This window comes from Carettochelys insculpta, chromosome 1 (genome assembly GCF_033958435.1).
Source record: "Carettochelys insculpta isolate YL-2023 chromosome 1, ASM3395843v1, whole genome shotgun sequence".
NCBI lineage: Eukaryota > Metazoa > Chordata > Testudines > Carettochelyidae > Carettochelys > Carettochelys insculpta.
In genome coordinates, this window is record NC_134137.1 from 181,326,003 (window position 1) to 181,342,294 (window position 16,292).

Below are 16,292 nucleotides of genomic sequence, written 5' to 3' on the forward strand. Positions count from 1 at the left end.
GGGCAGCCGGGGGTGGCGGGCTCATTCCCTGCGTGCCCGGGTAGATGCGCTGGGTGGAAGGCGGTTGTCAGCGAGTCGGAGCCTTGGGCTGGAGGGCCAAGAGCGTAGGGAGGGCAGGGGCACGGGCACGGGCACGGGCACGGGCACGTGCTCCCCGCGCTTCCCGGGGCTGGGAGGCGGCGGGGGACTAGCTCAGCCGGGGCTGGCCGGCTCCCGGCCCAGGCTCTGTCGGGCTGCAGTTTCCAGCGGAGCCAGCAGGCAGGGGACGCGGGCCGCTTCCGGGAGCCGAGCCGAGGCCGGGCCAGACGGCCGCCATGGGCGCCCGCAAGCGAAAGAGCCCGGCGCCGAGCCCGGGGGAGGCCAAGCGGGCGTGCGGCGCGGCGCGGGAGTTCACAGGCACCCACTTCAAGGCGCTGCTGCGGGACACCGCGGCCGCGATCCAGGGTGAGCGGAGCGGGGCGGAGCTCGGCTGGGCTCGCACGTGCTTCCCGGGGAGCCTGCTGCGGCTGCCAGGGCGCCCCGAGTTCTCGCCGCATTCGCCCCGGGCCCGGAACGATTTCCCCGGCGTCGCTGCTGCCCGTTCACCGCGGTCTCTTCCCCCAGACGGGCGGGGGGCTTTAGCCCCCCCCCCCAAAGCGGGGAGCTTGCTTAGAGCACGTGCCCCAGCCAGGGATGAGTTACTGTTACATTTCCGGTGTGGGTCGCTCGCTGTTAGCTTCACAGCGCTTTGCATTTTCCCTCCCGCCAGCCTGAGATGTAGCTGGGGACATTGGGTGTTTTCTGTAGGACATAGGACCCCGACTTAGGCGGCGGTTGAATTCTTGTGCAACCGCCTAAGTCAAATTTCCCGCAATTCCAGGCAGCCAGGAAACTGACCAGACCAGCTGTGTTGATCAGTTTCCTGTCTCCTATGAGCAGTGACCAGCTGAGAGCCTGGCTCTGGGCTGCCTCCTGCTCACAGGTCAGGGGAAGCTGACCAGTGCTGATTCTCTGGTCAGTTTCCCTGCTCCTCTCAGAGGCTGCAGAGTGACTCTTGGCTCTGCCACCCCACTTCTCTCAGGGGCTCATGCTGTCACCCTGGACAGGAGTGGTTTCCCCACTCCTGTGGCCTCTGCTCCTGTCGGGGGCAGCAGCCCAGAGTCAGGCTCTCAGCCGCTACTGCTGACATAAGTGTGAAACTGACCAGGGCAGCAACCCTGGTCAGCTTCCCTGGCCTGTGTGTATGGCAGCGAAGAGACAGACTGCCACCGGACAGAAGCTGGGAAACCACTCCTGTCATGGGCAGCAGCCTGACTCTTGCCCCCCCTGCACCTTCACAGGAGTGGGGTGGGGAAGCCTCTCCTGTGGGCAGGCAGCCCAGTCAATTGCTGTCCCTGACAGGAGCTGGGAAACTGACCAGGGCAGCAGCACAACTGGAGTGCCAGTGCGTTGAGGTCTACTGTATACAAGTATTTCTGTGCCTTATGCAAAAAGAAACCTTAGACAAATCCCATGCTTTTCAGGACATTGGGTTACACACATTCTCCAAGCTTGCTTCTCAGCTGCCATGTGACCCAAGTCCTCCTGTTTCAGATTAAGTGTTTGTGTGTCATTGCTAATCATTGAGTCCAAGTTCTCCTAGGTCTTTCCCTCTTTCTTGTTGGATTTTCTCTGGCAGTTCTGGTTCCAGGACCAGATCAGAAAGGAGGAGAGTTGGTCGAAGAGTAGCTTTCCTTCACCACAAAAAACAAACAAAAAAAAAAAAAACCCTATTCTCTAAAACTATTTTGCTAAAATGGTAGGAAGTAGTTTAGTTTCCAGGGTGGAAATATTATTGGATAAATTCTGTCCTTTGTGAGGCTTTACTAAGTGAAATGCAGTTGGCTGCACTGTGTGCTTGTAACTCTCCCGTTTCATAGTACTGGAGGTACAGGTTACGTTTCTTTCATCCGGTGCCCCGGGGACATGATCTGTCTCCAGTGAGGGCATTTGCTAGATCAGCAGTGGGTTCCAGCCCTGCCCCACCTCCCTCCAATCCTAGCAGCCTCCTTACCTGCAGCTGTCTCCTGCTGTGCTGATGCCGCAGGCCCTGATGGTGCAGTCCTGGCCAGGGTCCTGGCAGAAGGCCCGACCAGGGAGCCAGCTCCAGCCCCAGGTGTGCTGCAGTCTCTGGCCCTGGCTGGGGAGCAGGCACAAACCATTGCTTGCTCCAGCTGGGGAGCCTGCACAGGGAGCCAGGCAGCTGGCTCCAGCCCTGGGCGGGGAACCAGCACAGGGAGCTGACAGATGCTCCTGCTGGGGAGCCAGCACCAGGAACACATGCCCTGGCCTCCCTTGCAAAGTACTGCCAACTCCCTTGTCAGCGAGCTCCTGCTGCCCTTCTTATAGCAGTCTCTCATCTTAGGCTCTCTGATCAGTATTGTCCATGATCCTGTCACATGATGGATGTTGCCGGGTAAGAGAATTCCAGTTTTGAGAGGTGCAACCTGTAGTTTTGGATTGGCAGTAGTATGCATAGTACATGGGTAAATATATAGCAGGAAAAAAAGCATTGACAAGTAGATGCTGGTCTAAGTTTATTCCCACATTAAGTGTTGGGTACTCCATACGAGAACTTTCTCCCATGAATCCTGGCAAACTATAGTGCAGTATGCAGAGTTTGTGAAACTGGAATAAAGGTTATAGCTTTCATGGGGAAAGCATGTTTTTGATGACATGTAAATACTTATGTTCTTTCAGGTTTAGAAAACTTTGTCTCCACAGCCAAGAGCTTACCATCTACTGAACTATATGATGTAGTGGAGGGATATATAAAAATTTCTGTGGAGTGCGCTGAAATTTTCAGACTTTTGGATGGTGAAAGAAGGCCTGAAAGTGAAGTAAGTTGTCCACATGGATTGCATTTGTAACGGACAGCAGAGTGTACACTGAATAGAATATTTAGTTATCTGTTGTATGATTTATAGAATTGAGAATTTATATGGGATCTGAGGAGCAGAAAAATTGATTACGTTTGTTATAAATGTAAAGGCATCCTGCGAAGGCTCTTCCATGTGCTAAGCCTAATGCGTTCTGAACAGTCCCATTAAAGTCCATCTCTGTAGCACTGGGACCTTTGAATTTTGTTAAGAAATGCCTTTATGAAACCCCAGAACAATAGGAACCACATGAAGTCCTGTGGCGCTTTACAGACTAACCCATATTTTGGAGCATAAGCTTTTGTGGGCAAAGACTTTTATTCATGACCAATAGAAATGTTTGTACACGTGCACACACAGAGATCCAATAAAAGCATCTGGCTTTAGATAAATAAAGCATTTTTTTTGCAGTGTTTGGTGTTCACATGTCTCAGCAATAAGAACCAGAACCAGAACTTACTCTCTGGTCTGAGAGAAATGCAAAACATAAACTGTATCAGTAATGAGCAGTAAACTGGATTTATAGATTTCTTACTGCACGTTATTAAAGGTATTATTAGTAATTTAGGTAAAGAAGTGTTTGTTTACCACTCATTAAAGTTGATAGAACCCTTTTAATTTTCAGTAAACAGTCTCTGTAGTAAAATACCCTCTCTGTCTACATAACAGCAAAGCTATGTATACATTGCATCTGCTTTGTCAACTGCTGGCTGTGTAGATAGTCTCCTACCTATAATAAGACACAGAGTTTGTAATTTGTAAGTCCCTGAAGGTGCAGTCAGGTTGTGTGCATACTTAGTGTTTCATTGTTTCGTGCACGATTGGGGCCAACGTATAGTTTTTGAGCTTTGATGATTTTAGAGTAGAACCTCAGAGTTACAAATGCCTCAGTAGCGGAGATTGTTCATAACTGTGAACCAAATGGCATGGTTGTTCTACTAAAAGTTTACAGCTGACCACTGACAGTACAGCTTTGAAACATTACTATGCAGGAGCAAAATGCTGCTTTTAGCTATCTTAATTTAAATGAAACAAGCACAGAAACAGTTTCTTTACCTTGCCAAATCCTTTTTAGAACTTTTCCTTTGCTTTCGTAGTTTATATTTAACATGGTACTGTGCTATAGTTATAGTATTTGCTTTTTCTTTTATCTTTGCTCCCTGATTGTGTACAGTAAGCCCTCTAAATGTGAGAGTGTGAGTTGCGCTTAACTCAAATCCCCCCCCCCCCCCAGTCCCGGTTCAACCCCTCCTGCCCCCCACAGCCCTGGTTCAAACCCCTGTGGCCTGGCTCACCCCTTCACCCACGGAGATCCTGCTCTTCTCCCCCACATTCTCCCCACATGTCTCCAACAACCCACCCGCAAGACTGCATGGCCCTGGCTCAACTCGACCCCCTTGCCCCCGCAGCCGTAACCCACCACAAGCTTAACCCGCCTGCTGTCCTCTCATGGCCCCAACCCACCACCAGGCTTAACTCTCGCCAACTGCCCCCCCAACCCAGGACTTACCTTTCAAAAGGAGCCAGGTGTTCCTGCTGCTTCTCCAGCTGCAGAACTTGCCTTCCACTGGGGGAAAAAAGCTGTGCCATGACTTAACGCAAAATTCACGTTATGTGAAGGAGCATGGGCATGCAACCCTCGCATAACTCAAAGGACTATTGTATTTCCATTTCCAAATGAGCTGTGTGCTTGACTGGTCAGTCTGAAACTCTGGTGTTACATGGTTTTACAGAGTATTATTTTCCATTACACTCCATCCACGTGAGCATCCTAATGTCGTTTCCTTTTTTGAATTGTGTTGTGTATATTGTGGCCTGGGTCTTAAGCTATATTGCTTGCAGCTACTTTATAATATAGCAAGTGTATGAGTAATTCAAATGATTCCCTCTGATGTACTTTGTCTTGTCTTTACAAACACTGAATTTCATGACTTCTGCAGCTGGAACCAAGAAGGGTTACCACCATGTAGCCAGCCACATCTCCGCTGCTTAGTGGTGGGCCAGAGACCGTGTGGAAGCCTCTGTCCCAGCATATTATGGCAGTTTAACTCTGTGAAGGAGAATCAGTGTGTCACCTTGAGTTTCACATTCGGAAGCATTTCCTCTTGTTGCACATTTATTCATTGTTTAGGAGGTTTTACTGTTCTGATCTTCGTAGTATATTTGCTTGTGTAGGGACATTTGAGGATAGTTTGGCAACAGTATTTTAAAATATCTCTGACTTTTGCAGATGCTGTTAATCTTTCAAGCTTTGGAAGCCATCTTGTTGCGAACCGCAAGTGACCTGTCCCATTTTTCTGTTGTGGGGCTGAACATAGTAAAGAAGCTAATTAATAACTATATGAAATTAATCTATGCTGCTTTGTATTCTGAAAGTCACAGGTAAGTCTACTGCACACTAGAGTGAGAACCTCTGTTGGTTTCTCCGATATAGTCCCAATATGCTGTCTTGGGCCACATCTTGCAAAAAGCGAAGTATCTGCTGAACTGTTTGCAATGTGAGGAGTCCCACTGACTTTAGTGGGACTGTTCACAGTGCATGGACTTAGGCACGTACATATAAGTGTGTGCAGGATGAGAGTTTTGGAATACTTCAAGTACTAGTGCTGCAGTTGACTTTAGCTAAGGTCATAATTTTGCATTCGCTTCCTTTGCTTATTTTGTCTGCCCTAACCACCTCCTCCACCTGTTGCTCACCAAAGCTGAGCATAATACCTTGGTGATGGCAAGAAATGTTGTCCGACTTTGCTTCTTTTTCCTACTCTGCTCGCAAAATGTCATCGTGTTTGTAATAGAATTTCTCCATTAGCCCAACTTTTCTCTCAATCTTTTTCTGTCTCTTAAATGTATCAACTATTTTTGATTGAATTTATTTCTTAATTTATTTATAACCTGAGTCCAAAGGAAGTACTCCAACTATTTCTTCTGCTTTGTCCCTCCAGGGTAGTTGAGTTTGGGTGGGGGGATCTTACCTTACTGTGTCATTTGGATGAGGAAGGTGCCTATGGGTTCTGGGGCCCTATCTGTGGCATTAAGATTTTACTTCACCGACCTTTTCTCTCTAATATCCTGGGACAAGCCTGGCTCCAACAACACTACAAACCAATTATTGAACCCTTATAATAATGATCCCAAAATACAGCTATAGGACAAATCTTTCAAGATGTTGCCTAAGAGAAGCTGCCCTGCTGAATTTCAAACGGGGTGTTTTTTTCTTTTAGAAGCTAAATTAGCCAAATGGAAAGGCCAAAGGTTTTGGCAGTCATAAAACAATTATTGTTATGTCAGTTGCACTAGTGGGTTATAGAATATAATGATTCCAATAATTGGTTGAGAATGCACGCTCTCAGGTGAAGCATGTTGATGTGGCATATGGAGGCAAAATCTCTGCTTTGTTTACACTCCTGAGGATTTTTTTTATGAATGATAACATTTCAGTATCGGAATTTCAGGGCTTGGTCCTGCAGCCATTAATAATGGCGTGTCTTCACACATGGTTAAAGGCTGCAGAATTCAGTTTTGAAGTTAATGGCAAAATCACGTTGATGTCAGTTGATATATGAATTGGAGCCTTCGTTTCTGGCTCTCTCCCGATTAGTCTGGATAATCTGCATTCAGCCGCTGAGTATATTTGTGGGTGTACGCGGAGTTAATGGAAATATTGTTGATGTAAATTCCCTTTTGCTTACTCCCTATGCATAGTACCTCTAACCTTTGCCTTTATTTACTCAGGTAGACTTCCACTGCAGTCAGTGAATAAGGACTGAGTATAATATTGAATGAAAACTGAGTAGGGACCTCAGAGTTTGTTCAAGTGACAGGACGCAGCTCATTACAAAGAAAATAATAATAAGCAATAATAATACAAAAATTATATAGAAAAGAATTAAGATGCTGAACTTATGTTGGTGTTTAATTTTACCGTCAGGGCAATTTGAAAGACAGTTCAGCACATGCAAGCTCAAGACCTTGATCTGAGAATCATACTTTCAAAAACAGGTGATAGGAATATCAGATTGACCGGAATTCTGTGTGGATGAGTCAAAAGTCACGTGCATTTTGCCTAGATTAATGAGAGTGGTTTACTTTGTAACGATGCTGGCTGTTGCTTTCCTTAGTAGGCTGAGGCTCTCATGGACTGAGAGTGCTTTGCATGTAATAGGAATGCAGGATCAGATCGTTAAGCTTTCCTGACTCTACTTGCTTTCTTACTCTCCGGGTATGTCTATACAGCAAAGTTATTTGAAAATAACAGCCCTTATTTCAAAATAACTTTCCTAGCATTTATACAATACAATCACTATTTTGAAATAATTCAAAATAGTAGTTGGCTTATTTTGAAATAGGCAAACCTCATTCCATGAGGACCAGCACCTATTTCAATGTATAGTGAAATAGATATTTTGAAATAGAGGCTGTTTAGACAGGAAATAGAGCCTATTTTGAAATAAGCATAGTGCATCCAATGGCTCTATTTTGAAATAGGCTGTGTGTGTGTGTGTGTAGATGCTGTGTTTTGAAACAGGTAAGTGCTACTTAGAAATCATTTTTGTGCGTAGCAGCCGTATTTCAAAATTAGCTATTTTGGAATAGCTTATTTCAAAATAAGGCCGAGGTATAAATTCTCACATAACATGTGCAAGGATTTGTTTGTGTGATTATCATTTCTGCAATAACACACATTCATTTCTGCTCCTCCCCTCCCTTTTTTCACGTAGGTTGACTCGAACATGCCTCACTTTGTTGTCTGCCATGGTGGCACAGGGGCCAGATTCTGCAAGGGATGTCTATAGCCATTTTGATTTTAATAATAAATTCCTCCCTGGATTAGTGAAGAAAAGGGATAAGAAGGTAAGTAAGCAAAGTATCTGCAGGGGTCAGATGAGCTGGTCTGGAGGTATCTTCAGTTTCCTTTTCCTAATTCTTAAAGTAAACTTGCTTGTGCTATTCCACTGTATTTTCATCCACAATTACTTCCCCTTCCCTTCCTTCCCCTTTTGTCTGATTGTTTATAATAGGCCCTAGTGCTGATCTATGAAGAATTTTCCATTCACTTAAATGGGAAACACTTAGGGCAGTGTTACCCAAAGTGTGTCCCATGAAATAGTTTTGATGCTAGTAATATTTTTCCTTCTAAAATATTAAATATGAAATCATGTGTGTTTCAAAAATACTGGAGTATTTAAATAGTATTTGGGTTGTAGATATATTAATATTTATAATGCATTCGTAATAGTATTGCTGTAATGTGACTCTTGCCAAAAAAATCAGAGTTGAGTTGGATTGTTTTGGCACAAATTGCGTTCAGAGAAATCGTGTGATGCTGCACCTGAACCAAGTCTCAAGCATCCTTGCTAATACGAAGTGGATTTGTGATCAAAAGATGCAAAAACGCTCTTCCCATTTAAAAAAACTATCAAATGTTATTTATTTTTATTTTCCAGTAGTTTTCTCAAAAATACATTTATAAAACTACAACGTTTAAAAATATTTTCCCATACCTAATTAGTTTTGCATTTCTTTTTCATGAAAATGTTCTTTAGGCTTTAAGGAAGAACAGTCCTTTGAACAATATTGTCCTTTCTGTATTTGTGCAAAAAGAAAAAGGCACTAAATAGCCATCTTTCGGCTGTTATATTGATGTTTTGTTTTGGGTTTGTGCTTAAATTGTTATACTTAGTTATAGGGTTGCTGACCATACTGTCAGAAGGACATTAGTTGTTCATTCAAATGATTTTCTCTTTTTTTGTTTTTGTTTTTTGTAATTTAAAGACATATAAAAAAAAAGAACTCCTTTAAATCTACTTTTGAGCATCGCATGCAGCAATTTTTCGGCATGAAATTCTTTGCTCCCCTCCCACCCCCCACCAGCATTTATGAGTTCTGTCAATATATTTCAAGCTCAAAAGTGTTTCATGGCCAAATTATTTGGGGAAATGCTGACTTAGTTATCATGCATATTTCTAAGTGTCTGTCATGGGAGATTTTGTGTAATGCAGTCCTAGTACCTATAGGAGCTGCTCATTCATTTCCATGCCAGGCATATTTTCTGCCACTCTGTTGGAGTGGAGTGCCTGAAAATTACAATGCCATGGGGAAAACTGGTTATATTTTGTTTCCATAGTATCAGGTGGCCTAGTTTGCTTTGAAACTGCAGTATGGTTTTCATGTGGTTTGGTGGCTCCAGAACTGCCGTTAGACAAGACATTTTAAGGCTAGAAGTTGTCCACTTCTAAAATTAACAGGTTAAATCCTGGCCCTGTAGAAGTCAGTGGAAGTTTTGCCATCAGTTTCAGAGGGACCAGTCTTTCACCCAGCATTTTTGAAAATACTGCATTTGGTTTGGAAATTGTAATCAATGGTGGGCTTGAGTGAGACATAGCAGCTGTGTTGTGTCTATACTAGCAAGTTATTTCAAAAGATTTTTCGAAAGATCCTGTGGAACGTCTACATACAAAAAGCATTTTTTCAAGAGGTAATCGAAAGAATGCGCCACTCCATTCGAAATTGCTCTTCCTTCCCCATATCAGGAAGAGCCCCCCCACCCCCTTTTGAAAGCTTATTTAGAAAGAAAACATGAGTAGATGCTCCGCAGGCCCTTTTTTTTTGAAAGAGCAGTCCTCATGGCACCTGATTTTTCGATCCCTGGCCCATTCTTTCCAAAGAGTGGGGGCTGTGTGGACTGAGAGAGCTTTGCATGTAATAGGAATGCAGGATCAGATTGTTAAGCTTTCCTGACTCTGCTTGCTTTCTTACTCTCCGGGTATGTCTATACAGCAAAGTTATTTGAAAATAACAGCCCTTATTTCAAAATAACTTTCCTAGCATTTACGCAATGCAGTCGCTATTTTGAAATAATTCAAAATAGTAGTTGGCTTATTTTGAAATAGGCAAACCTCATTCTATGAGGACCAGCACCTATTTCAATGTATAGTGAAATAGATATTTTGAAATAGAGGCTGTTTAGACAGGGAATAGAGCCTATTTTGAAATAAGCATAGTGCATCCAATGGCTCTATTTTGAAATAGGCTGTGTGTGTGTAGATGCTGTGTTTTGAAACAGGTAAGTGCTACTTAGAAATCATTTTTGTGCGTAACAGCCGTATTTCAAAATTAGCTATTTTGGAATAGCTTATTTCAAAATAAGGCTGAGGTATAAATTCTCACATAACATGTGCAAGGATTTTGAAAGAGCAGTCCTCATGGCACCTGATTTTTTGATCCCAGGCCTGTTCTTTCGAAAGAGTGGGGGCTGTGTGGACACACTCTTCTGATCCGCTTTTTTGCGCGTAGAAACAATCTTTCGAAAAGTTCTTTCAGAAGAGATGTTCCAGAAGGTCTTCTTTTGAAAGATCTCTGTAGTGTAGATGTAGTTGTGATGTTTTAGCCTAACCCATGGAATAACCCACAGCCACAGCCACAGCCACACCCATCAGTGTCTGAAACTGTCTGGAGAGGTCACAAAACCTGCACAGAATTGTCTGGAAAGGTCACAAAAGCTGCAAAACCGATAACAAACTATGATGCAGCATATAACATACTAGCCATGTTGCTGAACTCTCTACATCCATGCAGAAACTCTAGCTATCTTGGTAGGAATGTCACTCCAACACAGTCCCAGAGTTGCTGGGGTGCAAGGCCCCTGCCATCCCTACTCCTCCACGAGGCGCCTAAGCAGGACCATGGAGGGAATAAGCAGAGACATGCCTTCATTCTTGCAGAGGCTCAGCCGTTGTCAACATCATGCCCTTGGCAGGACTCCTTAGGGAGGACAGGCAGTATAAAAGCTAGCTGTCCTCCTCTTGGGAGAATACTTCTTCTGTTTCTCCCTCCAAGTGTGAGCACAGGTGAATCAAGCCAACATTTAAAAAGACTATCTCCATGCTAAAGACAGAAGTGTGTAGCATATGCAGGCGTGATTTTTTCTAACATACATTATGGATAGATTGGATACTAATAAAGTTCTAGGCCCCATAGTGTGAGAGGGACAACTTAATAAAGTGAGTTATTTAGAGATGGTAAAAAATTTATTTTTCTGCTTAAATTGGGTTTCTGCCTTTTCTGGTGATGAAGGAGACCTTGAAAGGTTGGTTTAGTAGAAGACTGGTGGAGGTCTATATTAGATTGTCAGGAGCGTCAAGTGTGGTGTTCCCTGGGTTTGCCATAGGATCTACCTTTGTGAACTCTCACATCTTAATTAAAGGGCTTGGGTGTTAAATTAATCTCCTGGATAGAGATTTAACAACGTGTTCATTAGTCGTGGGAATATATTAGATATTATTAACTAAAAAAGATTCTCAAACAGTGCCTGAAAGTTCCTCCTCTTCTCACTTGTTCATTCCACTGCGCTATGATGTCATCATTTCATTAGTTCTTCAGTTGAATTAGTCTCTCTCAGGGTGGGCCAGAATTGAATTCGTAATGGTAAAAATCAAACAGAAAACTCCCAAACTTTTTGACAAAATCTTTCGTGCCCCCCCCCCCCCCCCCCGCCAATTTCTTTTCTTTTCCCCTTTTTAGAAGTCACTTTTAAAGGGACAGTTGCTTCACTTTGTACTCCAGTAATTATATTTTATTGGCTGGCTTTCAACATATAGTGTAAATGACTTATATTAACCCAGCTCTCACCCTTCCTAGACTATGGTACCTGTCTCAAGTGTCTGCCGTGTGCACCCCGAGTTTCAGCGCACAAAAAACTTACCAAATCAGACGTAAAAATACAAAAATGTCACAGCACATGGTAATAGAAAAATTGCTTATTTTCTCATTATTACCATATAATTATAAAACAACCCATTTGGAATATAAATAGTATACTTACATTTAAGTATATGTATATATAGAACAATATAAATACTTCATTGTGTATGAAATTTTAGTTTGTACTGAATAGTGACTGAGAGATAGCTGTGTTAGTCTATATACTATCAAAATAAAAAAAGCAGTCCAGTAGCACTTCAGAGACTAACAAAATAATTTATTAGGTGTTGAGCTTTTGTGGGATAGACCCAAGAAGTGGGTCTATCCCACAAAAGCTCACCAACTAATGAATTATTTTGTTAGTCTTTAAAGTGCTACTGGACTGCTTTTTTGTTTTGATAGTTTGTATTGACTTTGTTAGTGCATTTTATGTAGCCTATTGTAAATCTGGGCAAATATGTAGAACTGATGTACATCCTGGAAGACCTTTTAGTTCCATTGGGGTACATGTACCCTGGCTGAGAAACACTGCACTAACAAGCTAGAGATTTCGTTTCCCAAGTGGAAGGTGATTAATTAATTATTTAAAAATCATCCTAATTCACAGTCAGACCCCGTAGTCTTTATGCAGACGGAATTCCATCAGTTTCCTTGGTATTGCCTGTACACCTCAGACCTGAGCAACAGCACCCTTGTTAGTCTGGGCCTTGCCTTGACTTTTGAAATAGCCAGAGTTCCCAAATAACGAAACAATCTTTTGGGGGTTTAGTAATATATGCAACTGGGGATTAGGGTCTGAGCACCTAAGCACTTATCATTTGTGACTTAGCCCAGGTATTCAAAGCTGAAAAATTACTGAACTGACCAGCCTTCCTAACTAGATGTTAAAATATGAAAGTAATCTCCACAGGTTAATAGACTGTGGTTGACAAACTCATGAAGTTTTTCAAATGAATATGCTGGGGGGGTGTTGATATAAAACATGCCTACTCAACTTACTGCATATTTTATGATAACCAACTGCTTCTCTAATAATTTAACAATTATGTCCTGTGTAGATGCTAAAAGTGTCTTTCAATTTTCTTTTAGGGGAAACCAGATGTTCGTATGGCATACATTCAGTTTGCTCTTTCCTTTTTAATTGCTGGTGACAACACAATCCTAGTACAAGTGCTAGAGTTAAAAGGTATTTCACAATTACTCTATTTGTTAAGAGTAGCTTTTAGACATAACATTTAAGCATGTGAACCAAATAGACATTGATGAGACAAAAAGAAAATTCAGTTTTAAACATTGATTTTAAATAAGCTTATACTTTCCACAGCACAAGGATTTTTAGCTAATTTAGGGTTGGCTTATGTGCGCACTTGGCACACCAAGAACCAGATTCAGTGCTCATTTAACGTAATGGGCCTAATCCTGTTGATCGTATTGGGCTTTGGATCAGGCCTTATAGATAATCTCATTGACTTCAATGATTGTAGGCTCTTTGGGGCTAAGGGAGTCATTAATTATATGTTTTCACAGAACCTAGCACCATGGGACTCTGACCTGACTGACCTATGTCTAGATGCCAGCTCACTATAAATACTAAATAATAACAAGCAAGCTAACTAGCTGGCTAATATTTCTTACAAAGGTATTTCACAAAAAGCAATGTCACAGCCGTTTGTTTACAATTACATTATCTATTCACCATGCATAGTAATACTGGTACTTTTGTTCCTCTTTAAATACAACGTGAGTGACCCGACACTGGGGACAAAACAAGTATAAAGACAATTTCATATTCGAATGCTGCAAGTCTTCAGATCATGACTCTAACATTTAAAATACGTTCTTAGATTTCATTCCAGATATTGTTAGGAGTGGATTAAAGGAAGATAGAGTTTCTACTATCAGTCTTCTGCTTTCCACACTGGGAACAAAGGTATAGTGTGCCCAAGAAATGGCTTTGTCCCTTGCTTTCTGTTTGTCTTCCTGCGGAAGACAGCTTTGCAATGCATTCCCAAAGAATATACACCTATTTATTGTTCTAGCATTGTGCTGCAAAGGCTCAGCAGAATTTCTGTTCCTGAACTTGTTCCTCAGAGATTTTTAAGTTGGCTGTAGTATTGTCTCAGTGCTAAAGCTTGTAACATGATGTAGTTAAGTAGAATTTTAAGTGAACTGGCCATGCTGCTGAATTTAAAAGATACTTAACTGCTTCCTTGTAACATTTCACACGCACCCCATCCCATTTACCCCATGGGAAGTGGAGTGCTGTAGTTTCAAAAAGTTTTTACTATTCCTTTGAAAATCTAGCTGTTCAGCGCACTCTCGTTTTCAGAAAGAGCAGAGGTTTTATTATTTTTTCCCTTTGGAGGGGCTGTTGGGACAAATAGGGTGCAAAGAATTGTTCTTGTTTGTGGGGGTGAAGCACCTCTACCATAGGGTTCCAATTAAAGACATAGTTTTGATAGGGTACTGTGACACCCTGATTAAAGATAGCTGGTACGAGCTAGATCAGTTTGCAGTTGGCGCTGGGAGTCTCCTGATTTGGGCTAGTGAAGTAGTCAGCTAGACACAGCTGTTTCTTGATAGAGAAGAGAAAAATAATGGTTTTTATAATGAAGGTTTCCAGTAAAAACTCAGGGCAACATTCAGGAAAGCTGCTACAGGGAGGATTATTTTCCACGTAAACCCACTGAAAGAGAACGGAGCAGTTGGTTCTGTTATGGGATGTCCTGTTGTCTGGTTCTAATAAGGGATGGGGAAAGCATGTTAAGTTACATCTGCTATGGAACCGTGATAGCATAAGCTGTCATTGAGATTTGCTTTAGATTTAGTTGTCTTCAGCTGCTTTAGTGTATCCCCTTTTGTATCAGCAGTTTCCACATTCTGAGTTGAATTGCCCCAGCTGTCCCTCTTCCATATGGAGGAAACTGAATGGGAAAGGGTGACTGGCAACACAAATGAAAACTGTCCTTTTGGTTAACATAATGTTCAAGTTTAAAAGCGCTAGGGGATTGGGATTGCAAAATCAGGCCATAGAAATCAGGGAGTTCCAAAAATGGAATTTTCTCCTGCATCGTTGGCTTGTCTGTATTGCATATCTTGTTCTGGTGTGTATCAGAGTTGCATTAATAACATAATACACAGGGTTTAAAGTTTAACAAGGAAAATAGGAATAAAAAAATGTAACCAAGAAAATATTACAGGGAAAACATTAATTTTTGTAATTACCTTGCCAGCTCTTATGTGGTTAACGCTGTATTTACAGTAGGTTTTTACATTTACTTGAGGTGCAAGGTTGTGGGGTCTTGTTTTTTTGCAGTGGGGCGAAGGTACCTGGAACAGTTTGTTGTGTGAAATTTATATGCACCTCAGATTTTTCCCATAGAACTTATAAATTTCTTGAACAGCAGCTAGCAACAAGCCTCAGCTATCCAAGTCTTGCTTAAGCAAAGCTCTTGGTTGTCCAAAACTCAGACATGTCCCCTGAAGGTCCGACTGAAACTCAGGTCCTGCTGAGCTGCAGAGCACACTGATTCTGCAAAGCTTATATCTTAGCCTGGCGCTAACCAGTTGCCATTGCTAATGTCCTGTTGGGTGCATACATTGAGTTACTTGGGTAACAAGTATCAGAGAGGGAGCCGTGTGAGTCTATATCCACAAAAACAACGAGAAGTCCTGTGGGACCTTATAGACTAACAGATTTATTGGCGCATAAGTTTTCATGGGCAAAGACCCGCTTCATCAGATGTGAGGTGTTTTGGGTAACAGCTGTCACCAGTTTCCCCCAGTGGATTTTGTCACTCCTGTATTCAAAGCAAAGCTTCCAATATACACAAACTCCATGTATAGCTAACACCCCTTACTCTTCAGATTCCACAGCTAGCAAGGTCTGCCAGTTCTCCTAGCAGCTTTCCAGTTCCTTGTGTGGCACGAATGGGGTTTTTAGCATTCCAAAGGTGCTGGGAGAGCTTTATTCCACACTGCGGCTCTCATTTGGTAGACACTTAGTATGCTAAGGGCTTAAAATAGATTGAAAAAAGAAAGGCTGCCAAGAAGGAAGGGGAGCTGTGGGAGGGTGCTGCTTCCCCAGCCAAGGACAAAGTGAGAAACACTTGTGTTTGAGTGGAAGAGAGTAAGATGTGTGAAAGCAATACAAGTGCAAGGTCTGATGGAGACAGTTCTGGTCCATTTCTTGGTAGTTTGCAATGTATGAAAGACTTCTCTTCTTATTTTCAGGTGGTTCAAAATAAAAGTATCAGTAAGACGCAGAAGGTGCGGTTTTTTACTGTGGAAGTGTTAAACCACATTGCTTCTCTTTACCGTTGGAACGGGATTACTGATGTCAGCACGGACGGTGTCAAGGTCTGTTAACTTTTTTGTAAGATGTTTCTCGTAACTTCCTATCCCTTACCTCTTCCCTCACTGTCCTTGTTTGAGTCTGTGCAGCCCGCACACGGCGATATAGGCTGGTTGGGCAAGGGCTAGGGGTCAGCAGCCCCTGGCACAGGTGCCAGGAGCGGCGAGTGATCCAGTTCTCATCAGCATGCGAGGTGGGAGCTCAGCACCGCCCTTCCTGCCCCATGCAGCCAGGAGCTTGCTCCAAGCCAGGCCGCCTGGGGGTTGACAAAAGACCCGCTAATGCTACCAACCACCACCTAAATGGTAGAACTCTGCATCTTAGTTTATTTATTAATGAAG

General features: G+C 42.8%; 1 protein-coding gene across 1 annotated transcript in view; it reads left to right on the forward strand.

Moving 5' to 3' along the window:
* The first annotated feature begins 288 nt into the window (after positions 1 to 288).
* URB1 (URB1 ribosome biogenesis homolog) overlaps positions 289 to 16,292 on the forward strand; it is an 84,830-nt gene continuing 68,826 nt past the window's right edge. Inside the window, exons 1-7 of the mRNA XM_074996988.1 lie at positions 289 to 444; positions 2,719 to 2,858; positions 5,128 to 5,279; positions 7,616 to 7,748; positions 12,687 to 12,783; positions 13,442 to 13,527; positions 15,831 to 15,956. Of these exons, the coding sequence (XP_074853089.1) occupies positions 315 to 444; positions 2,719 to 2,858; positions 5,128 to 5,279; positions 7,616 to 7,748; positions 12,687 to 12,783; positions 13,442 to 13,527; positions 15,831 to 15,956 (864 nt within the window). The 5' untranslated portion in view covers positions 289 to 314. The remainder of the gene's footprint in view (positions 445 to 2,718; positions 2,859 to 5,127; positions 5,280 to 7,615; positions 7,749 to 12,686; positions 12,784 to 13,441; positions 13,528 to 15,830; positions 15,957 to 16,292) is intronic.